Raw genomic sequence first — 16772 nt, forward strand, 5'->3', positions numbered from 1 at the left:
ATTTTGCCAATGCCAGAAGGGATCTAGGGATATGATTACTTCTGGTGAATTTTGTCGAAACAAATAAATAAATTGAGATAAATATAGCTACATATTACAATACAGGAAAACTCAGAGCAAGATGCAAGACTAGGCCTAAACCGTAGAGAGGGCTGACAAATAAAGGCTATCATAACCGTTAGCCAACATTGACATTTATAACACTAAGTTATACTTTGGCAACATTATTGAGCCTACTTGATGATAATTTATAAAATATAACAGATATCATAGAAGACACACCTTCTGACGGTCATGTAAAATGTCCTCCGGGGACTGATGACGCATGTTACCATCGCGTGAGATGCCGTTTCCTGTTGCCATAAAAGCCAGCTGTTACCCGTACTTACCGGCATTCAGAGCACCATCACTACCGACCGGAAAGGTGTCGGATATTTGGAGTACTTTAATTCTATTTATTTAATTTAAGATTTCCTTTGTATTTTCAAAATGCCTGGATATGCTGACAGAGATCGCGGTAGAGATAGAGGGTAAGACAATAGTAACTTCTGATTTTAAATCTTCATTTTCCGTTACATCCGCACTGTTTGTTGTCTCGAGGCCCGAGTCACCTAGCATTAGCTAACGTAGCTAATGTGAACTCGACACAATTTATTTTTCTGTACAAAGTCCTTTTAAACATGTTATGACAAAATGTATTGTGTGATGTTAGTTATCCGTAAGCATGATTTATGAAATCACACGAATTAGATATTTGTAATTAACGGGATGAAAACGTCGATAGCTACCTAGCTTGCTGGCATGTGGCCAGAATGCTAATGTTAGCGACAAAGCTAAAAACCAACACCATCAACTACACAGAAACACCAGGGATGGGTTGTGACGGTTTGCTGTCAATTAGTTATATACAGGTGTCTGTGAAACTGAATTACGATTGTGTAATGTTCGTGGATCGACAACCGATTGTGATTTAATTTTGACAAGGCCGCAATGTCGCCATGTGGCAGTAATGGATTCTTTTCAAAATGCCGGCCGGTTTTCCCTTTGTTTCCTGGTTGGTAAGAATTAAAATGGCAACGGCGTAAACATGTTCACCATCCAAAAGTTGAGCTGCTTTCTTGCCTGTGCCCTCCGATGGAACCAGATTTTGTTGTAACCATGTAGTCGGCTATTGTGCTTCTTCACCTTGTTAATGTGTGTTTAAATGTCCATCATAATGACCTGTAGCCAGCTATTGCTAACTTTAGCTAGTGTGCTAACGTTCGCTATCAAACTGGGCCAACATAAGAGGATTATACAACTCTATACAAGACCGTGCAGTAGGACGATCATACTAAACGCTAGTTAAGATGTCAGTGCTTGGGTTTACCATTAACGCTTTGTTCCACTAGATATGGCGGCAATTTTGGAGGCAGCCGAGGCAGATACGGTAGCAGCCCACCACGTTTTGGAGGCGGCCGTGGAGGAGGCCAGGGGAAGAAGTTTGGCAATCCTGGCGAGGGGCTGAGGAAGAAACACTGGAATCTAGACGAACTGCCGAAATTCGAGAAGAACTTTTATAAAGAACATCCTGATGTTACACGCAGATCACCGGTACGTAACACACGTGTCTGCTGGTGTAGCCACCCCCTTAAATGTTATGTAATGACTAATGGAATGTAGCCAACTGCACATGTCTAGGGTTTACCACGTTTTTGTCACCCTACATGGTTGCTTGGGTTATGGCTGAACTGTTTGCTTATTTTTGCAGCAAGATGTAGAACAGTACAGGAGGACCAAGGAGGTAACCGTGAAAGGAAGAGACTGTCCCAATCCCATCCTACAGTTCTATGAAGCCAGTTTCCCTTGTAAGTACTCCGGAAACAAATCTTATTTCATGAAGAGTGTGGTATGACTTCTCTGGCATGATGTACATGACTTGAATTAAACCTCTTCTCTCCTTAGCATATGTAATGGATGTCATCAACAAACAGAACTGGCCCAACCCAACACCTATTCAGGCACAGGGTTGGCCTTTGGCTTTGAGTGGGAAGGATATGGTTGGCATTGCACAGACTGGCTCAGGGAAAACCCTTTCTGTGAGTAGTCGACACCTTCACCTGGATCACCTCTTGTAGCATCAATTTGAACGCATCAACAAGTTCATAACCACTTCTGCTTTTCTCTTGTAGTATCTTCTACCTGCAATTGTTCATATTAACCACCAACCATTCCTGGAACGGGGAGATGGTCCTATTGTAAGTACATGCTGTAAGGGTAGAGGAAAACAATGTATTTTTATTAGTATGTCACTTGGAAATAATTGACTGGTCTATTGACATTTTTGTTCACTACTTCTATCTATTCAGTGTTTGGTTCTGGCCCCTACCCGTGAGCTTGCACAACAAGTCCAGCAGGTGGCAGCAGAGTATGGCAAAGCTTCTCGCCTCAAGACAACCTGCATCTACGGAGGAGCACCTAAAGGACCTCAGATCCGTGACTTGGAGAGGGGTATGTCTGATCATTAAATTGTTGTGCATGTGTCATTAATGTTTGGAACTTCAACTTATTGTGTACATCTGTTTCCCCTTCAGGTGTAGAAATTTGCATTGCTACACCAGGAAGACTGATTGACTTCCTGGAGGTTGGCAAAACTAACCTGCGTCGCTGCACTTACCTCGTGCTAGATGAGGCTGACAGAATGCTGGACATGGGTTTTGAGCCCCAGATCCGCAAGATCGTTGACCAGATCAGGGTAAGATTGGTTTCTCCCAAAGATGGCATGCCATTTCAGTCTAGAGTTGGAATCACAGTATTTGGTCTGTACTAGCTGACTAAGCTGTTGAATTAATTTGAATGCTGAAAAGTTGAGTTGTAAAACTGCTTGAAATTTCTTGTTCCTGCTGTTATTTTCAAGTGGCAAGTAATTTAGCTGTAATTGATCTGTATACAAATCTAAAATTTCTCCTGCCTACCAGCCGGACAGACAGACCCTGATGTGGAGTGCTACCTGGCCCAAAGAGGTTCGCCAGCTTGCTGAGGACTTCCTGCGGGAGTATGTGCAGATCAACGTGGGTGCCCTGCAGCTGGCTGCAAACCACAACATCTTGCAGATTGTGGATGTGTGCAACGATGCAGAGAAGGATGGCAAGTGAGTATCGGGATGGCATGGCTTATGTCCTTAAACAATACTCGAGGAGTTTCTCTTGACTGAATGAAGATCTGACTTCAACCTGATAGGCCACTGCCACTTGTACAAACAAGGCTTTGTACTTTTACTTGGGTTCATAGGTTGTCAGTCATGTGTTAGTGTCCTGTAATTGTGGTAAACCTATGCATGTCTTCCCCTCGTAGGCTGCTTCGTCTCCTGGAGGAGATAATGAGCGAGAAGGAGAACAAGACTATCATTTTTGTAGAGACAAAGAGGCGGTGTGATGAATTAACCAGGCGGATGAGGAGAGATGGGTAAGTCGAGCTTATTTTGACTTCGAAGTAGTCAGGGGAGTTCACTTAAGTGCCCATGGTGGTGACTATATAAGCATTTATTGGTGCATTAAACGTCAATTGGATTTTTTAGGTGGCCAGCGATGGGCATTCATGGTGACAAAAGCCAACAGGAGAGAGACTGGGTGCTCAATGGTACGTCTCTACTGTTATTAGATGCATGTGCTGTTACGGTTTAGAATATTCAATGGAGAACATGTTCATTGTAAAGTGATTTGAAAAGCATGTTTTTTAGGTTTGAATATATCCTGGTATTTTCTGCCTTTCAGAGTTCAGATTCGGCAAGGCTCCCATACTGATAGCCACAGACGTCGCTTCCAGAGGTCTCGGTCAGTACCGCCAATCAATGGCACCAGCTCCAGCACCTTATTTGCGTTTTCTCAAATAAGCCCAGGGATTTTCACTCTGTAACAACCTCTGCTCTTGAGTTTTTTTTCTCCTGTGCCCTGAAGGCTGCAGGCTTGATGGCAGGGCATTGGCATGACGAGCCGCTGGCCGTGTGGAGAGGGAGGAGTTTGTTTTGAGGTGGCGTCTGTGTGGCGGCGGGTATCCAGTGACTGTGGAGGTGTGGCATATCGTACGCGCGCGTCCTGACTCCCGACGGAAGAGAAGGAGGCTGCGACCCAGCCTTCCCCTTTTCCTCTTTTGCACCGCTGTTCTCTGTCCACATCCCCAAACTGCTTTTTTTTTTTTTTTTTTTTAAACAACGAAACGGAGCAAGCATCTCAGACTCATTTTGAAGCCTTGGGTGGGCTTGTTTCTTGTAAAAAAGACAGTGGGTGTGATGGATCGTGCTTTTTTTTTTTTTTTTTTTTTTTCCCCTTTTGGAAAGAGAACTGGTGCTAAATTCCAATGTCGTTTGCCTACCTCCCTGTCGAATTGTCACTGGCTGCTTTGCTAAGCGGAAACGTAGATGCCAATCCAGGACTTCCTCCCTTGCCTCTGCCAGTCATGTCGAGTCCTGCCTGAGAGAGACCTGTTCCTCTTGTCACTGGTGTGGGGAATTAAGAACTTGCCAAATACCGGACTGGGTCAAAAAACAGCCACTTGAAACCAGGTGGCTGAAAATGCTAACGAGAAGCCCGCGTTGTCTGCGGGCCTCCTCAGTTGGTTTCTGGACCGTCCAGTCCTGGCAAGTCACTCCAGAGGTGGGCCTTCTAAGTAAGCAAGTGTCCCATGGTTACCTCTGGATCCCATGCCCTTACATGGACGAGGCCTTCACTGCACATCTCTTCAAAAAAAAAAAAACTTTTATTAGATATGCTGAATTTGTGTGTGACTTGTAAGTAACTTGTACCCCTCCATCACAGATGTGGAAGACGTGAAGTTCGTCATCAACTACGACTACCCCAACAACTCTGAAGACTACATTCACCGAATCGGCCGAACGGCGCGTAGTCAGAAGACTGGAACTGCCTACACCTTCTTTACTCCTGCCAACATGAAGCAGGCGGGAGACCTCGTCTCTGTCCTACGCGAGGCCAATCAGGCCATCAACCCCAAGCTCATCCAGATGGCGGGGGACAGAGGAGGTAAATCTAATTGGTGAGATACAAGAACTGTGGTTCAGCTGCAGACCATTTTTCCATTCCTCCTTTTCCCTTCCCTTCCTTTTCCTTTTTCTGTGGGGGTTTTCAGGACATTTACTGGTGGGTTTGTGGTATTTGACCATCTGCAGAGCGTATGGGCTATTGTTTGCTGACCTGGGGTTCAAGGCAGTGGCAGTTTAAGAACCTCAGTTTGTCCTCAGTGACTTCTGGATAAATACTCTTTGCTTGGGACTTGAGTGCTTACTCGTTCTAGAAGCTCTTTAGAGTTCCCTTTCATTCACTGACTTCTGTGTGTTGGTGGCACTACTAGTCTGTATTTTCTGAATTCTGTTTTTTGTTTCAGGTCGAGGCCGGGGAGGCAGAGGTGGGCATGATCGAGACCGGTACTCCAGCGGCAGGCGGGACTTTGGCAGCTTCAGGGACCGTGATAACGACCGGGGTTATGACAACGGACCAAAGAAGGCCTTTGGCAACAAGACTCAAAATGGAGGGGGATATGGCTCAAATGGCAGTTTCAATGGCAGTGGGGCAAACTCCTATGGTAGTGGTGGCTACAGCAGCAATGGACAGTCTAACCTTGGGGTTCCTTTTGGGGCCCAAAATTTCCAGAATCAGCAATTTGGTGGTACCAACCAGGCAGCAGGAATGCAGAACGGCATGACCCAACCCCAGTTCCCATTTAATCCTCAGCAGCAGCCGCCCCAGCCAATGGCACAGCCATTAATGCCATTCCCCCCAATGCCCCCATCGTTCCCCCAGTAAAGCGCACAGTCTTGTAATTTTTATTTCTCCTTGGTCTTATATTAAGTTCTGTATTGTTTATCCATACAAGGTTTTTTTTTTTTTTTTTTTTTTTTTTTGGCTGTTAAAGCAGCCGATCGGACTCCTTTTCCTGGTCCAAGTCTGCAGAGCAGCAGTAGTGATGGTGCACTTTTTTTTTTTTTTTTTTTTTTTTTTTTTTTAAATTGTCATTATTTAGTTGAGATTTTGCTGACCATTTTATTGTTACATTCCTAAGTAACTTGAGTCTGATTATTTTGTACTAGTGAGACTTCAACCTGTGGGTATTCACACCTGTAAAGTTTTACATGATATCTTTATCTGGAGGCCTGTCTTGGCCTTCAAAATAAACCCAAAAAGACATGTCTGTTTCCTTGTGTTTTGTCTGCTATGGTCTTACATTGGAGCTATGTGTTTAATGGAGGAGAATGGGGGTTGCTTTGTTTAGGTCACAAGTGAAGTGGTTTGGGTATGTGAGCAAAGGGTAAGATGCCACTTATTAATGAGCTTTGGATTGTGGGTGGGGGGTGTATAGGATTAATTTCCTGTCATTGTGGAGGAAACTTACCATTTTGTGTTATGGTCTTATATGTCACCATGCCCCGAGTCTGTCTCTGAAGGTGGTGTGGTTTTGATGTGCAGCTGATTAGTTTGTATAACAGCTTGGGTAAGTCAAGGGTGCCATTTTTCACAACCTGTGAGTCCAGTCATCTCATCTTCTGCTGGACAAGTTTGACAGGGAATCTGTCTGGTGGCATAGTTCGGATAGTGGCTGATGGCGGCAACTGCATTCCACATCAGCATCCTTTAATGGTGAAGTTAATAAAATGTTCCACTTGCTCAAGTTACAAGTGGTGTATATGAGGGTGTTTTTGCAGATTTGGTGGCAATACATTCAGACCACCATTCTATTTGAACTAGCCAACTATAATTATCACAGAAACCTTTACCAATGGAATGCTTTACAGACAAGTTCATGGGGCAGGTTTTTGAAAAATGTTGATGGAAAATCACAGCTGGTTACACATGCTCTGGTTTAAAGGTGCCATTTGTAATGTCTGCCGAAAAATTATTTCATACTCCACATTTCATAAAAAATGGGGGCAGTATACCTCCAGAAAGTAAGATGGTCTACCCTAGAGTAACAACCGGGAAACGTGTCTTGCAGTTTGGCTGGTGGTTATGTTGCCCGCATACTGCCTCCCATGGCCGAAACTGGAATCACACCTGTCGGGCTGTGGCTAGTAATTTAGCATGCTAATTCAGGTTGATATATCTGCAGCACTATACCGTGTCATTTTTTTAATGACATCATCGCCCTTATTTCTTATTCTTTTGATGCGTGTAGCTCATTTTTTGGATATTTTTACCTCAATTCTTACACATGGCACCTTTAATGAACATGGACATTTGCCTATGAAATTCTGGAAAAACGGATGTCTAGTGGCAATGTCCCTGGAATACTCAGGAATCTAGTATTGTGAATATTTTTTGTAAAATTTTCAGAAATATTTCTGAATTTGTCTACAAACATTTAATTAAAAGTGGAAATATTCGACTTGCATTATTATTAACTACCAGTGCTTTTGAGCTCCAGATGAGACATTCTTCACAGTAGTAATAGAGGTCCTTTTTTGACCATAATTAGGTACTGCCATTGAATAATTAAAGAAAAGAAAATCTAGTTATAAAATTCACTCCATTCAAGGGTCATCTGCCAGCTTGTAAAATACACAAGAAATGGATACAGAGGTGTTTCAAATGAACATACTGTACGGGACATTATTCCAATTCATGAGTCCATATGTCCAATTGGGCAGCATTGCACCCATACAAAGACACTAAATGTGCAAAATGATAGGAACCTATGGTAGCATGGACAACTCCATGTAGTCTAGTGATGGCACATATGGTTGTATTCCGCTAGGCGGAACGAAATTCATCTGGTGAGAGTCAGGTTAGATGTTGCCTGAGGTGTAGTGGTAAGTGTAGATCAATTTGTATTCAATGACTGAGTATATTTTCATGTCTGTGATTTGCATTTTGAATAGATATGTTTTGCATTCTAAGTTTTTACCCAATGATTGAAGAGCTATCATTTTTTGAATTATGTGTCTAAAGTAGGAAAGGGTTGTGTTTTAAGTAAGTGTTTTGATTGGCAAGCAAGGTGCAAAGCCGAAAAATGTGTTTGTACTTTTAGTGCTTTTGCTTAGGGTACGCCTTGTCTATGAACAATGGTATTGCCATTTGCCATTCCTGATAATCCATTTGTTGTCAATATTAAAATGACATTTAACAAAGATATACCTGTGTAGTCATCAATCAGTTTTAGATTAGATCTGGATGGTTTCAGAAATGGTTTCCTCAGTTTGTTTTGGAGGTCTGTCAACTATGTCAGTCATTGCTTTGTGTGCCACACCTATTATGCGACCTGTAGAAGGCAAGGGAGGGGCCCATAAATGCATGGTTTCTTCTTCATGGTAGCTACATATTTTTGTGGCCTTGATAATCCTGAATGGTCGGAAAATATGCCTGGCATCTTTGTTGTTGGCTCGCTTGAATAAGCTGGCAATGTTTGCGTGCGTGTTGTATCTTTGTCTGTGACCTGTTTGCATCTTCCAAAAGAGACTATTTTTATTTATCCAATTCCATGTATTAAACACTGTCCTTATGTACAGTTGTGTTCAAATAAATGGCAGTGTCTTAAAAAAAAAGTGAATAAATCTTTAATAGTTTTTATTTTCATATTTCAAATGTAATGGAAACATTTCACATTAAATTCAAAGTGAAATTATTAACAAATAATGCATCAAGTTTTTTTTAGAAGCAAAGAAAAGTAATATTAGTCTTTTAAAAAAATAGCAGTGTTTTCTCGTCAACTTCAAACAGTTGACATAAACTGACATAAACGATAAACAGGTCCAACAACGTATGAAAAACATCCCTGTACTATATATTTTGTGCCATCATACTTCACAGTGTACTGTGGCTTGAATTCAGTACCCAGGGGTCATCTGACATACAGTTGTGTTCAAAAAACTACCCAGGAACTGAATTCAAGCCACAGTACACTGTGAAGAAAGTGAAGCATGGTAATGCAAAAATCATGTATGGGGATATTTTTCATACTACAGTGTAGGATCGGTTCATCATATACCAGGTGTCAGATCAGTTTGAGTACATCAAAATACTTGATACAAGGAAGTTTATTGTCACATGCATATAGTTACTGGAAGTAAGAAATGCAGTGAAATTATGTCTGGCGTCAGCCTATTTGTGCATTTATGGGGGTAGAAGAGAGGTTAGTGGTTAGAGTGCAGTAGAAGAGAGGTTAGTGGTTAGAGATGGGATAGTGTGCTGTGTATGTGGGGAGAGGGCAGTGTGCAATATGTGTGTTGAAGAAGCTTCCTCATGAGACAATGTGCTGTGTATTGGGGGGGGGGGGGACGACGACTGTATGTATGATGTATGTGAGTGATGACGGTGAAGATGTGTGTGTGGGCGGGAGTGGAGTGGAGCACTGACTGTGTGTGTGTGTGTGTGTAGTGTGTGTGTGGGTAGGTGGGGGCAGTGTGCTGTAAGTATGTAGAGGATGTGTGTTGGAAAAGATCCTGAAGACAATGTGCTGTGTATGTAGGGGGGGCAGTGTGCAGAAAGTATGTAGAGGAGGCTTACTGTAGCAAGCAGTGTGCTGTATGTATGTGAGGTGATGACAGTGATGATGTAAGTGTGTGTGTTTTGTGTGTGTGTGTTGGGGATGGGGGTGGGGGGGGGCAGAAAGGCTAGGCAATCAAGGACATGGGTAGATAGATGGAAATAGAAGGTGTAGGTGTCATGTAGGTGTGTGTGTGTGTGTGTGTGGGGGGGTGGGGGGTCATGAGTGCTGAGGAGTGAATGAGTGCAAATTCAGTATAGTGTGAATTCAGAGTTGGGAAATTTTTGAGAGTGCTGAGGAGTGAATGTGTGCAAAGTCAGTATAGTGTGAGTTCAGAGTTCGGATGGCCTGGGGATAAAAACTTCTCCTGAGTCTCTCAGTTCTGGCTTATAGGCGTCTTCTTGATTTCAGCGGTAGGAATAATCCATTGTTAGGATGAGAAGAGTCCTTCAGAATCTTTTGGGCTCTTAGGAGTACTCTTCTGGAATAGATATCTTGTAGAGCAGGGAGTTGAGTTCTTATAGTACGTTCTTATAGTACTTATAGTACTCTCAACCGCTGAAGTGTAGAAGGCCTTCATGATGGATGTAGAAACTTTGAATTTCCTTAGCTGACGAAGGAAGTAGAGTCGTTGTCTGGACTTCTTCAGAACATATTGAGTGTTAACAGTCCATGTTAAGTCTTCAGTAATGTGGACACCAAGGTATTTAAAACTTGGGACTCTCTCTACAGGTTGCCCGCTGTTCATTAGTGGGGTGTAACTGTAGTTCTGCTGCTTCCTTCTGTAATCCACTACCATTTCCTTGGTTTTATTGATAGCTGTTAGATCAAGCTGTTAGATTGACATCACTGTGCCACCTCATCAACCTGATCCAAGTAGAGCTGTTCATTGTTGTTACTAATCAGGCCCAAGATCACTGTGTCATCTGCAAACTTGATGATGGAGGTATGACTACTGTTTTGCTTTGCAGTTATGTGTGTAGATGTTGTACAGCAGTGGACTCAAAACACAGCCATGAGGAGATCATGTTGCCATATGCCGAAGAGGAAATGTCCCTGAAATTTATGTTTCAACAAAGTAATGATCCCAAACACACAAGTAAGCAAGCAGAATTGGTTCCAATTCTGGATTGGGGTAATGGATAAAATGGCACTTCCTGTAAAAAACTAGATGTACCGCATAGCGGTACAAAATATGACCACAGCTCAGTCCTGTACATCCGTTACGCGAAAATAAATCACACTTCAATTTGTCTCCATATTTTACTCCATCCCCCACTCTTATAACTTTTGTGTATGCTTGTTTGGCATGCCTGAGTGTGTGTGTGCAGCTGCACAGAAAGTAGCCTACTGGTGCTGAAAAGGTGAATAGATTGTAGAATAGCCAAAGAAGATGTAGCATTGTTATAAAGCCTTTAAAATCTCTAAACAATCACAAGTAGGGCAGTTCATCACAGTTCATCCATTGCAACTGGATTGATGAAAGGTCACTTACACCTGTAGGCTACATTGCATTTGATAAAAGCAAAAGGTATCAGCATAATGTTATTTATTTATTTATTTATTTATAAATAAATAAATAAATAAACAAAAACATCTCTGTCAGTTCCATGCCGTTTTCAACAGCTATCAAAAACAAAGGTCATTTTTTGGATGGATGGATTTTTTGTGAATGTTTCTTCTTCTACATAAGATTTTAGTCATCGCTAATGCGTCGCTAGACTGTTCATACACATTTTAACGGGCCAAAGTTGAAGAGCTGTTGTCCGTTATTATTCGTGCAAATATAGGCTGATTCATGTTCCCTTGCATTGTGTAACTGAGGTCCATGGCTAGTCTGGCTTTCACCAGACCAAGCCCAATCTTTCAAGAAATCAAAAGATAAATAGCGGGCAGATCAGGCTGGGTTCACCCAGCCTATCCATAGGCACCCAATATTGTTTAATTTTCCGATTGAGATTTCCACGCTCTGGCTATTCTAAATGCAAAAATGCATCAGGGAGTTATGACAAAACTGTAACTAACAAATCCTAATAGAAAGCTGTTAGCCTCCCTAAGCTACAGGTAGGCTTAAGGCAGGCCTATTTACAACATAAATTGTCAATAGGCTATGCTGGCGACACAAATAAAATCTCCGTTGGAAACCAATGGCTTACGCCTTACAGTATCAAGCGGACTTAAACTGCCATATCGTGGCGAAAAGTTGTAATAAAATTCACGCAGCTCCATGAGTCAAGGAAAGCGCGAATGAAGTAGCCACTTCTAAATGGGACCCACTACACAGTAGCTTAAGGTGTGTTGCTAAAGCAGCCATAATGAAATGAAGGTGTCATTGTTTGGATACTTCACACACACGTGCTTTTTAATTTCACAGACTACAACTGCCAAGCTGGAATCAAAGCACATTGATTCCCCTCTCACACCCTGCACGCACTTAAAACAAAATAAACAGGCGTTTCAGTCTCACGCATGTAGGCCCTATAGGCAAAACTGTATCAGACCGGTGTAACGCTGGTAAATCTTCCATTGCACAGAATGATTTTTGTAGCACGTGCAACAAATGACAGTCGAAAGATACAATTACAGTCCTGCTATCAATTTGCTTGGTATAACCGCATTTATAGTTTTCTACAAATGCAATCAATCAAATTGGCCTCCATCACTCAACCAACGCTAACGGTAACCTTACCTAGGTCCTTATTGATATTATAAGATTAACGCTCTGTTCCACAGGCAATGTTCAGCTATCTATAATTTGGTTCTTAGCTGAAGTTCACTTTGGTTTCAATCATGTGAAGTTTGTCATCAGGAACACAATATACGAGCAGATAGATCTAACTAGCCTACTATTCAAACATTTCCTTACATACTGAAATCCACTGCTTCATCAATCCCTTATTTAATCAAATATATCCCTGTTTGTTCCCTTATCTTAAGGGACTTAAGGGACTACATTTACTATCTGTGTCTGTTTCATAGCCATGTACAGTTACTCCCAACAGCAGCAATTGTTTTTTACTGGATGTATTGTACAGCTCAGCTGTGCTGTTGCCGTTTTCGTTGCTGTGCTGCTCAATAATGGAATAATAACCATAATTTAGGTCAAAATTGAAATCACAATTATTTAGCCTAAACCAGGAGTTCTCAACATTTTCTATCCCATGGCCCACCTAGACATACTTGTAACAAAACAGGGCCTGGTAAATAGCCTATTGTTAACATACTGTATGTGAATGTTAGCCTCTTATATTGACCTGGGTTAAGATGAGTTGCATGTGTGGCAATTACTCAGCCCACTGACTTTAGTTTATCTAATTGTGATAAACTTGGCGTACTATTCACTCCAATAATTTAGTTTTCTTTTTTTCTAATGACACGGATAATGACGAAGGACTGTTACAGCGACCTCCACACCACCCTCTTCCAGAGCTCCTTCAGAACACTAACTATAGTAAGATATTTTACATGTAATGTATGTTATCATTTCATAGTGACAACTGTTAATTGGCAGAAGGAAGCCAAATATGAAGGGCTGGGCTCTCCTGAACGTAAGCTATTTAGCATGCAGATGGAGAACACACTGACACAGGCACACACACACAAAATACACAGCACAGTCCTATTCAAAATGGAGAATGACAAAAATTACAGAAAAAGTTTGAGAACCACAGGTGGGGTCACTCGTTTAGCTCTGTTAGTTGGACCTGGGTGATGCTGTTATTTGTGTAACGGGCCCTTTTTCTGTATTTCCTAGTGGCACAAGATGATTGGCAACAAGAGACACCCAGTGATGAGCTCTCCCTGAATGTAAGTTAATTAACATGAACACAGAACAGAGTCTGTAAAGCAACTTTGTAAGCAATTAAAGCTGTGTCACTCACAGACACTCATTTCGGTTACATTACCTGTACAGTCTAGTCTGTTCTCCTGCAATCAAACTAGCTGTCTTAGTCTAAAACTACATACAGTCAAGTTAGTTTGACCTCAAGAGCATGGTGGCTAGCTAGCAGGTATCTTTATATTAAAGACAATGTTTCTACTACTAGGCTGATAGAGATTCCACTTGGTAGTCACTAGAGTAGCTAGCTGCCTGTTTCGGTTTTAATTTTGGGTAGGAAGAAAAATCTCTCTCTCTCTCTCTCTCTCTCTCTCTCTCTCTCATAGGCTAGGCTGTGCAGAGTCCAAAAGGCTGCCCTCATTCATACGTCATTCTGACTGAATCCGATATGATCTGACACTGATTACCTAAAAGAATCATTAATCTTTGTTTTAACCTTTTTTAATCTTTGTGTTTCAAGTGTCCCATCTGTCCCGTCCAGACCTTCCACACAGGATCCCTCAAAGTAAGACATATTTTAGTGTATGATGTGTTTCATGTGTCTATACTTTTTACTCTGTGTTATGGTAGGCTAGAGGCTGAGAGAGGGTAGTCACTAGAGTAGCTGGCTGCCTGTTTCGGACAAGACACATTTCATCCATTGTATTTTTGTTAACACCTATATTTTTTCTGTTTTCCACAGGTCAAAGATTTCCCAGATCAGCTCCTGCAGGATGCACAGGTATTTTGGACAAGTTCTCTCTACTGTTGTCACTACACTACTGTATTATGAGCATTGCTAGTTAATTGTTTTTTTTTTTTTTTTTTTTTGTAAAATGTTTTTTAGATTTTAGTAAAATTGTTGTTCAAAATGAAATGAAACAGTGTTTTTTACTTTTGTACTGTAGCCCATTTGTGGCAATCAATAAAAAATATAAAAATGAATATAATGTATTCTCCTATGTCTATTTCAGCTGATTTTTTCAGCCCTATTTCACCTTGATGTACATAAGTAAAATAAAGTAAAGAAATATGTTTTTGGAAATCCATAAGCAAAAAAAACAGAACACCCAATAGTGGGTCAAATATATAACCCAACAGAGAGGTAAATATGAGCCAGTAATGGGCTGGTAGGTCATATCCATTTTTCTGGGTTATTTTGACCCATCATGTTAGTAAGAATGACCCATAGTTGGTTTGATAAAAGTAACCCAATTTAGAGTTAAAGGAGAATTCCGGTGTGATATTGACCTAAAGTGTATTGAAACATGATACCGAGTGTGAACGTATGTCTCATAGCCCATCTCGACTTGTCCCCTGCACTCCAAAATCTGGCTAGTTAGCCCGATGCTACCAACAGCTTTTTCAGTAGTGGTGCTTCGGCATCGGGCTAGCCATGAAAATAAATCACTGTTTTACACCCATTTACGAGGCTCAATGTATCTCCACACTTCATTGGTAGACTTCCGAGGGCCCTGACATTTAAAACGAGACATTGAGAACTTTGAAAAAGCACTGGTAGTTTACTTACAAGGCGATTTATACAGACAGTATCTTCCACGAAGTTTAACGTTTGCAGCCATCTTGAATTTAGTCACGATAAGTCGAGCAACGAGTAAGAATGAACAGGTATGATAAGGGATCCGATTCCAAAAATAATTCAGTGGAAATGCATGGATTCCAGTTTCTTCCAGTTCTTCCATCGGGCTAACTAAGCCAGATTTTGGAGTGCAGGGGACAAGCCGAGATGGGCTATGAGACATACGTTCACACTCGGTATCATGTTTCAATACACTTTAGGTCAATATCACACCGGAATTCTCCTTTAAAGTCACCAACCCAATGGATTATGTTATTTTAACCCAACATGAGGTCGGTCCAATAGTGACCCAGGTACCTGGGCTAGGAATAACCCAATTTGGGTTGTTTCCAACCCAGCATTTTTGTTTTTGAGTGTAAGATTTTAGTCATCTTTAGTTCATGTAATACTTTATTGTCAATGCACAAATTAAGTAACAGTAGTCTGAAACGTTATTGTTAATGCACAAATTAAGTAACAGTAGTCTGAAACGAAATGCTGTTTTACATCTACAGTGGTGCAAATAACTGACATGTCCAAATGGGCCTTGATGAAATGCGTCGCTAGACTGTTTATACACATTTTAACGGGCCAAAGTTGAAGAGCTGTTGTCCGTTATTATTCGTGCAAATATAGGCTGATTCATGTTCCCTTGCATTGTGTAACTGAGGTCCATGGCTAGTCTGGCTTTCACCAGACCAAGCCCAATCTTTCAAGAAATCAAAAAATAAATAGCGGGCAGATCAGGCTGGGTTCACCCAGCCTATCCATAGGCACCGATATTGTTTAATTTTCCGATTGAGATATCCACGCTCTGGCTATTCTAAATGCAAAAATGCATCAGGGAGTTATGACAAAACTGTAACTAACAAATCCTAATAGAAAGCTGTTAGCCTCCCTAAGCTACAGGTAGGCTTAAGGCAGGCCTATTTACAACATAAATTGTCAATAGGCTATGCTGGCGACACAAATAAAATCTCCGTTGGAAACCAATGGCTTACGCCTTACAGTATCAAGCGGACTTAAACTGCCATATCGTGTAGATGGAATCTTGATCAATTTAATTTGCCCTTTTTTACAATAATTTACAAAAATCCCCTCTTCAATGTCAAAGTGAAAGCAGATTTCTACAAAGTAATGTTAATTAACTAAAAATACATAACGCAAAATGAGCGACTGAGCGATGTGCAGCGTTTGCTGTCCGTCAAAAGCATCTAGTCTGATGGCCAAAATCTCGATTTTGGTTTCATCAGATCAACAAACTTCTTCCATTTGACCTTGGAGTCTCCCACATCATGTCTTTGTGCGAACTTAAGTCGAGATTTAATAAGAGCTCTGCCACTCACCCATAGAGCTTTGAGTGGTGAATAACTCACACAAAAGTATACATAGTTTCTCCCATCTCAGCTGCTGAAGTTTTTCATAGGTGCCTTGGTGGCCTCCCGCACCATTATTCTTCTTGAACGGTCAATTAGTTTGTGGTGACGGCCTGCTCTAGGCAGATTTGCACATTTGCCATATTCCTTACATTCCTTAATGATGGATTTCACTGAACTGCATCCCCTCACTTATGCTTTTCAATAACACAATATATAGTGTTCTTTTGTCTTCATGGTGGAATTAAAGCCATGAAAACTGATTGACCAGTTACATGGACCTTCCAGACGCAGGTGTCTTTATATTACTATACTATACACATTCACTGCACTCAGGTGATCTCCATTTCACTAATTGTGAGACTATTATTGGCTGGACCACTGTTGATTTAGGTCAGTCATTTTAAGGGGGGGGGATATTTATGCAATCGCTTATTTTGCATTATATATTTTTAATTAATCAACATTACTTTGATATTAAAGAGGGGATTTTTGTTATTAATATTGTAATAAAAGGGCAAATTAAATTTAC

The 16772-nt window shown here is 41.2% G+C and overlaps 1 protein-coding gene and 1 long non-coding RNA gene across 3 annotated transcripts; both read left to right on the plus strand.

The window, feature by feature from the left end:
* Positions 1 to 374: 374 nt before the first annotated feature.
* Positions 375 to 6176, plus strand: LOC125296853 (probable ATP-dependent RNA helicase DDX5). 2 transcript variants are annotated; one of them, XM_048246964.1, is made up of 13 exons: positions 375 to 530; positions 1392 to 1593; positions 1751 to 1847; positions 1945 to 2078; positions 2172 to 2237; positions 2349 to 2490; positions 2574 to 2734; positions 2958 to 3130; positions 3334 to 3444; positions 3557 to 3618; positions 3753 to 3812; positions 4794 to 5015; positions 5377 to 6176. In XM_048246964.1, the coding sequence occupies exons 1-13, from the start codon at positions 490 to 492 to the stop codon at positions 5793 to 5795; spliced, it is 1890 nt and encodes a 629-aa protein (XP_048102921.1). In that variant the 5' UTR covers positions 375 to 489; the 3' UTR covers positions 5796 to 6176. The 2 variants fall into 2 exon arrangements, with proteins under 2 accessions (XP_048102921.1, XP_048102922.1); XM_048246965.1 differs by having other exon boundaries at positions 4794 to 5028; positions 5377 to 5556.
* Positions 6177 to 13295: 7119 nt separating this feature from the next.
* Positions 13296 to 14105, plus strand: LOC125296854. The gene is made up of 3 exons (XR_007193869.1): positions 13296 to 13322; positions 13767 to 13811; positions 13989 to 14105. It is a non-coding gene; the product is annotated as an uncharacterized LOC125296854 (long non-coding RNA).
* The last annotated feature ends 2667 nt before the right edge of the window (positions 14106 to 16772 follow it).

This window comes from Alosa alosa, chromosome 6 (genome assembly GCF_017589495.1).
Source record: "Alosa alosa isolate M-15738 ecotype Scorff River chromosome 6, AALO_Geno_1.1, whole genome shotgun sequence".
NCBI lineage: Eukaryota > Metazoa > Chordata > Actinopteri > Clupeiformes > Clupeidae > Alosa > Alosa alosa.

Coding starts and splice junctions, on each gene's coding strand:
- LOC125296853 (XM_048246964.1), top strand. CDS start 490: ATGCCTGGATATGCTGACAGAGATCGCGGTAGAGATAGAGG. Junction 2,238..2,348: donor AACGGGGAGATGGTCCTATT/GTAAGTACATGC, acceptor CTATCTATTCAG/TGTTTGGTTCTGGCCCCTAC. Junction 2,735..2,957: donor AGATCGTTGACCAGATCAGG/GTAAGATTGGTT, acceptor CCTGCCTACCAG/CCGGACAGACAGACCCTGAT.